A 7,833-nucleotide genomic window follows, 5' to 3' on the forward strand; every position below is an offset into this window, starting at 1 on the left:
TTCCACAGAATGAATTTGCTGTACTCGTAAATAATTTTTGTGCGCAATGGCGCCCATGCGCGGTTTGTATATCGTATGATTTTAGCAAGATACTTGATAATCTTGAGGTTATGTGGTCAGTGTTAGGGCATGCGAATTTAAAAAACAATGAAATAGAGACATCAATTATTGTAGTTTGTGATATGAAGTCAAATTCTTATTATGTAAAAGACGAAATGTTATCTATTGCACAAGTTATGTTATGAAATATCTCTGACACCACCAATATATTACATTGGTGACAGTTTTATTTAAGAAATGTGATAATTGATGTTGAATTTTGCTTATGAGATAATCAAGTCCTCATCTTTTTTTCTCAAAATGTAATAATTCAAGATGTAATTGGTTTAATTTCCTATAGGTCTGTGTACACACTGACGCAATGCAAACACGCACGCACGCACGCACGCACACGCACACACGCACACACACACACACACACACACACACACACACACACACACACACACACACACACACACACACACACACACACACACACACTGAATTACTCCAGCACATAATGGGTAAAAAATATTTGCCGCATTTTCTATCCTCTGATGCTCTTGTTTTGGGTCCATGAGTGTGTCGGTGTTTGTGTGTGTGTATCCCTGAGGCACCCCCCCCCCTCCCCGCCGGCTGTATTCTTCCCTGTTATCTGGCAAAGGTAACACTAGTAAAATCAAGCGACTCCATCATGTCTGCTTGCCTTTCGCCTCCTACAGCCTCTTTGCACGCAGACTAAAAAACCAAACCTGGACCTATACAGACTGCATCAAGCTTCAGGGAGGCAGGCAAGCTGTCACACCGACAGATTTAACTCTTTCCGGATGTTGGCCATAAAATATTTGGGGCAACACTCAGCAAAGAAGAAAACAATTATATAAATTAAACATTTACGGTATATATCAACAAATCTCAGATAAGCAGATAAGCTGCCATGTTTTTCTATTTTGTGTCTGTTAATTATTTTCGACTGGACCAGCGAAATACAGAAGAAACATAATGTATTTATTTGTAGTGATTCAAGTGAGTAAAAACATAAGTTAAAAACACAATATTCAATCGATATCTTTATTCGTTTTGACAGAAAGGCAATAATAACATACTAATTACAACATTAATATAAAAAGGTTCGCAGCACCACAGTGCGGTATTTCTACTCCAAACAAATATGATCTTAGTGGTTCTGCTTTCTATTAACACCTATGTACAGCCTTCGACATTTTGTACAAATCGATATAAATTATGACCTGAGTTTCTGACGCATGCTCTGCAAACTCATATCCACGATTTAATATGGATCAACTCCACGATTTAATATGGATCAACTCCACGATTTAATATGGATCAACTGAACAGTTTTGCCATTACTCTTCCCGTGTTAGTAGGTAAGCTAGCCTACAGAAAAAATGGTTTACCGCGCTTTTCAGGGAAATACCTACTTTCACTTTTGTCAGGTCTACGTCCAAAACAAGCCAGCGCCAGTTTATACTTTTTAGAGCTCTGGTAAGTTCAGTTGATGTGGAAGGGCCTCGTATTAAAACTCTATGTTTAGTCTTTGTTAATAAACAGCCCCAACGCTTTGCTGTGGTACTGGGTGATGCACTGCGCCGGGGTGCTGTAGATGCGATCCCTGTTGGTACCAGTGGTTATTATAATCCTCCAGGTAGGGGGGCGACGAGTTGAGGGGCGGCTGCGGGACTTGGGGCCTGCTGGCGGGTGTGGTGAGAGAGTTATTGTCCCAGACCGTCGGCGATGACGGGGAGTTGCACGCCATGGAATCGCTGGCATTTGGACTGTGGTCAAGGGGAATCTCGCCGTTCTTGTAAAGCTTCTTGAATTTGGACCTCCGGTTTTGGAACCAAATCTTGACCTGTTAGGAAGGAGATGAATGTTATTAGTCTAAAAGTCATGTTCAAACAATGAACATCGTAATTTTGCTAAAGGTAGGCCTCCAGGTCTACGTTATAATGATACCTGGCTCAAGAACATACAACCAAAACGTTTTTTGTGTGAGCCTTTGTTGTAGTTGTCAATATTCAAATGCAATATTTTAATAAACTATGCTTTTTAAATTTTTATTTTATTTTTTACAATACATTGAAACAATAGCGTAGGCTTCCTATTAATCATTTGATATTTACCTGTGTTTGTGTCAGACCGAGTTGAGCCGCAAGTTCGGCTCTCTCGGGGAGGGCGAGGTACTGCGCTTTCTGAAAACGTCTCTGCAACGCTGCTAGTTGGTAGCTGGAGTAAATCGTTCTCGGTTTGCGGATTTTTTTGGGTTTTCCATTCACCATACGAACTTCAGGCTCGGGTTCTTCTTTCACTATAAAGAAAGAAGCAAAAATTGTATCATTAGTTCTCAGTATCAGTTTATGAAAAACATTTAACACCGCCAAAACAATGTAATAATAATAATAATAGTAAGTTATAATCAATAGAAATGGCATGTTATACGTGTAATAATATAGTATTACTATTATCATTATTACATTGGTATATGCTAGTTGAAGTAGCAATAGCAATATTTCCATGTTGCAATGCTAAAATGGAAAAAGTCTCGGTCATGCTCAACCTGCTATAATAACCTCAATAGTCGGTCAATATTTTATATAATATCCCAAAATATCTGGCAAGTGATTCACATACAGTTACTATCACTATAATTACTAACCATAATGGTTTATGACTAGCTGTTAATAACTGGCTATATTCTTCATCAAAGGCTATCAATTAGCACCTTGGTCTCAACTTCAGTATTGTGTTTTACTCTATAGTAACTTGTAATAAATCCCACCTATACAAAATCTGATTTTAACAGTTGAAATGAATTATATGTGTGAAAGCCAAATATGACAGGGCAGGACGCCATTGAATTGTTTTCGCTATCTCTGCTATTTCCTTCTATTTCGTTTAACAGGAATAGTCAACCAATATATGCAAGATGGTTCTCAGGTAGAGCAGACCTATACCACACAAAACTACCCAAGAGACTACCTGAATGTTTTTTTTCTTCACAGTATGTATGTAGCCTATCTCTCCTCTCTCTATTTACGCAAACACGGAAACGATTCAGTTGTTAAACTCCGAAATGAGGCAAAATATAACACAGAAATAATTCAAATATTTTTCAGTATTTACCTGAGCTTTGAGGTGAAGCCTGCAGATGATCTCTGTTGTAATGTCCATATTGTCTGTAGGCATTTGTGTAAGGGTATTCACACTTGGTGGGATAAACTCCAGCACCACCCATTCCATTCAGATTGAATTGGTGATGGTATGCATTCATTTGTTGCCCGTATGTTTGACTCTGATAATATTCGTGATGGCTGTGAGCCGTTTGTCCACTGTAGTAACCCATGTCCGTGACTGACGACTCGGGAAGAGTCGGGGAGTCCTTGGAGCTCGGATGGCAACTCATAGATCCGGGGAGATCGGTCAAAATGCTCGCTATCTTCTTTTCATAAATCTGCCCACTCATCATGGGTAGACAAGAAAGTCCACGATAATTCGTAAATACAGAACGTTTGTTCGGTAGTGTTAAAATAAATCGCAATGAAGAGATATAGTCAGTAGCGCGTCCTAAACGCAAGTCCTTGGAGAGCAAGTCCTCAAACTCTCCTAGCTGTAGTAAGTCCGTTGTGGCAGCGCTCCCCCCCGGTGAAAATGAATTATAGAGCGCTGGGATAGATACTGCGTTTTCATTGGCTCCAGTCAATATTTTTTTCTCTCCCTCTTGGCCTCAAGGCGAAATAGTTGCGCTCAGTATGAAAAACCTACACTTGGCCAAAAGTGCCTAAACACGCATGCCTTTTGGCGAGTCAGGTCTGGCTTTTTGAGGCAAGTTAGAGTTATTTAGCTGTTGACAACATCACTCCAAAGCATAGCAAAAAAAGCTATAAACAAAATTTGCATGGCTTTGCATGATCCTGTGCTTTGGTTGAAATGGAGCTCAAAGAGTACTGGCACTCTTGTGGCCTACTACGTATCCCACTGTAGCCAGAACGTCTGTCTCATTACTTGTCCTTGTTCTTAAGAAGAGCTAAGATACAGAATTAAGACATCGTATTTACTTATTCAAAGGGGGGACAAACGGTGCCCCTAGCCTATCCATTCTCATTCAAAATTAGAAGAGATCAAACGGATAAGGAAACCATTCCATTGATGTCTTTGGGGAAATTATTTTGTTGTGTGTGTGTGTGTGTTTGTGTGTGTGTGTGCATGCGTGCGTGCCTGTGTGTGTGTGTGTGTGTGTGTGTGCGTGTTCCAAAATCTATGTAAATCTCCAAAAACAACAAACTGTTACTGTTATTGTCATTCTGTGAAAGGAGTGCTCATTGATTCGGTCTCAAAAATGACGCGAAGTAAGATGCATGAAGTAACATTACATCCAGGTTCTGTAGTTTTTTTTGGTGATATTATCATCATCCAGGCTTTAGACTATCTTAAGGTTCTAGTCATTTTAAAAACCTTCCATGATATTCTATGCCATTATTTTTTTTAAACAAAAAACACACAAAAAAATGTCTTGTTGAAAGCACGGGCAACACTGCTCCCTAGTGTATGGTTGAATGATTGTGGAGAAAGGTGCTCATATATATGGTACCAGTCAAAAGTTTGGGCACACCTACTCATTCAAGGGTTTTTGTTTATTTGTACTATTTTCTACATTGTAAAATAATAGTGAAGATATCAAAACTATGAAATAACCAAGTAACCAAAAAAGTGTGAAACAAATCCAAATGTATTTCATATTTGAGATTCATGAAAGTAGCAACCCTTTGCCTTGACGACAGCTTTGCACATTCTTGGCATTCTCTCAACCAGCTTCATGAGGAATGCTTTTCCAACAGTCTTGAAGGAGTTCCTACATATGCTGAGCACTTGTTGGCTGCTTTTCCTTCACTCTGCGGTCCAACTCATCCCAAACCATCTCAATTGGGTTGATGTCGGGTGATTGTGGAGGCCAGGTCATCTGATGCAGCACTCCATCACTCTCCTTGGTCAAGTAGCCCTTACACAGCCTGGAGGTGTGTTTTGGGACATTGTCCTGTTAAAAAAACAAATGATAGTCGTACTAAGCACCATCCAGATGGAATGGCGTATCGCTGCAGAATGCTGTGGTAGCCATGTTGGTTAAGTGTGCCTTGAATTCTAAATAAATCACTGACATTGTCACCAGCAGGGCACCCCCACACCATCACACTTCCTCCTCCATGCAGTTAACTCTGATGAACTTATCCTCTGCAGCAGAGGTAACTCTGGGTCTTCCTTTCCTGAGGCAGTCCTCATGAGAGCCAGTTTCATCATAGCCATTGATGGTTTTTGCGGATTGACTGACCTTCATGTATTAAAGTAATGATGGACTGTCTTTTCTCTTTCCTCATTTCAGCTGTTCTTGCCATAATACGGACTTGGTCTTTTACCAAATTGGGCTATCTCTGTATTTTTTAATATTTTTATTTCACCTTTATTTAACCAGGTAGGCCAGTTGAGAACAAGTTCTCATTTACAACTGCGACTTGGCCAAGATAAAGCAAAGCAGTGCGACACAAACAACAACACAGAGTTACACATGGAATAAACAAACATACAGTCAATAACACAATATAAAATTATATATACAGTGTGTGCAAATGAGATTAGATAAGGGAGGTAAGGCAATAGGCCATAGTGGCGAAATATTACAATTTTGCAATTAAACACTGGAGTGATAGATGTGCAGAAGATGAATGTGCAAGTAGGGATACTGGGGTGCAAAGGAGCAAAAAAATAAACAACAGTATGGGGATGAGGTAGTTGGATGGGATATTTACAGATGGGCTATTTACAGTTGGATGGGCTATGTACAGGTGCAGTGATCTGTGAGCTGCTCTGACCGCTGGTGCTTAAAGTTAGAAAGGGAGATATGAGTCTCCAGCTTCAGTGATTATTGCAATTTGTTCCCGTCATTGGCAGCAGAGAACTGGAAGGAAAGGCGGCCAAAGGAGGAATTGGCTTTGGGGGTGAAATATACCTGCTGGAGCGAGTGCTATGGGTGGGTGCTGCTATGGTGACCAGTGAGCTGAGATAAGGCAGGGCTTTACCTAGCAAAGACTTATAGATGACCTGGAGCCAGTGGTTTTAGCGACGAATATGAAGCAAGGGCCAGCCAACGAAAGCATACAGGTCGCAATGGTGGGTAGTATATGGGACTTTGGTGACAAAACGGATGGCATTGTGATAGACTGCATCCAATTTGCTGAGTAGAGTGTTGGAGGCTATTTTGTAAATTACATCTCCGAATCAAGGATCAAGGATCGGTAGGATAGTCAGTTTTACGAGGGTATGTTTGGCAGCATGAGTGAAGGATGCTTTGTTGCAAAATAGGAAGCCGATTCTAGATTGAATTTAGGATTGGAGATGCTTAATGTGAGTCTGGAAGGAGAGTTTACAATCTAACCAGACACCTAGGTATTTGTAGTTGTCCACATATTATAAGTCAGAACTGTCCAGAGTAGTGATGCTGGATGGGCAGGCAGGTGTGAGCAGCGATCGGTTGAAAGAGCATGCATAGTTTTACTTGCATTTAAGAGCAGTTGGAGGCCACGGAAGGAAAGTTGTATGGCATTGAAGCTCGCCTGGAGGTTAGTTAACACAGTGTCCACAGAAGGGCCAGAAGTATACAGAATGGTTTCGTCTGCGTAGAGGTGGATCAGAGAATCACCAGCAGCAAGAGTGACATCATTGATGTATACAGAGAAGAGAGTCGGTCCAAGAATTGAACCCTGTGACACCCCCATAGAGACTGCCAGAGGTCCGGACAACAGGCCCTCCGATTTGACACACTGAACTCTGTCTGAGAAGTAGTTGGTGAACCAGGTGAGGCAGTCATTTGAGAAGCCAAGGCTGTTGAGTTTGCCGATAAGAATGTGGTGATTGACAGAGTCGAAAACCTTGGCCAGGTTGATGAATACAGCTTCACAGTATTGTTTCTTATTGATGGCGGTTATGATATCGTTTAGGACCTAGAGCGTGGCTGAGGTGCACCCATGACCAGCTCGGAAACCAAATTGCATAGCGGAGAAGGTACGGTGGGATTCGAAATGGTCGGTGATCTGTTTGTTAACTTGGCTTTCGAAGACCTTACAAAGGCAGGGTAGGATAGATGTAGGTCTGTAACAGTTTGGGTCTAGAGTGTGTCCCCCTTTGAAGAGGGGGATGACCGCGGCAGCTTTCCAATCTTTGTGGATCTCAGAAGATACGAAAGAGAGGTTGAAAGGGCTAGTAATAGGGGTTGCAACAATTGCAGCGGATAATTTTAGAAAGAGAGAGTCCAGATTGTCTAGCCCGGCTGATTTGTAGGGTCTAGATTTTGCAGCTCTTTCAGAACATCGGCCATCTGGATTTGGGTGAAGGAGAAATGGGGGAGGCTTGGGAAAGTTGCTGTGTGGGGTGCAGGGCTGTTGACCGGGGTAGGGGTAGCCAGGTGGAAAGCATGGCCAGACAGAAAAATGCTTATAGAAATTCTCAATTATCGCGGATTTATCGGTGGTGACAGTGTTTCCTAGCCTCAGTGCAGTGGGCAGCTGGGAGGCGGTGCTCTTATACCCCCCTACCTTGTCACAACACAATTGATTGGCTCAAACGCATTAAGAAGGAACGAAATTCCACAAATGAGCTTTTAAGAAGGCACACCTGTTCATTGAAATGCATTCCGTTCATGAAGCTGGTTGAGCGAATGCCAATAGTGTGCAAAGCTGTTATCAAGGAAAAGGGTGGCTACTTTGAAGATTCTCAAATATAAAA

The 7,833-nt window shown here is 41.5% G+C and overlaps 1 protein-coding gene across 1 annotated transcript; it reads right to left on the reverse strand.

Annotated features, from left to right (window-relative positions):
* Positions 1-1,029: 1,029 nt before the first annotated feature.
* On the reverse strand, positions 1,030-3,704 carry LOC124047590 (homeobox protein Dlx3b-like). The gene is made up of 3 exons (XM_046367905.1): positions 3,187-3,704; positions 2,187-2,371; positions 1,030-1,915 (listed from the first exon to the last, which is right to left on the reverse strand). Exons 1-3 carry the CDS (start codon positions 3,527-3,529, stop codon positions 1,604-1,606), a joined length of 840 nt encoding a protein of 279 aa, XP_046223861.1. The 5' UTR covers positions 3,530-3,704; the 3' UTR covers positions 1,030-1,603.
* Positions 3,705-7,833: the final 4,129 nt, after the last annotated feature.

This window comes from Oncorhynchus gorbuscha, linkage group LG11 (assembly GCF_021184085.1).
Source record: "Oncorhynchus gorbuscha isolate QuinsamMale2020 ecotype Even-year linkage group LG11, OgorEven_v1.0, whole genome shotgun sequence".
NCBI lineage: Eukaryota > Metazoa > Chordata > Actinopteri > Salmoniformes > Salmonidae > Oncorhynchus > Oncorhynchus gorbuscha.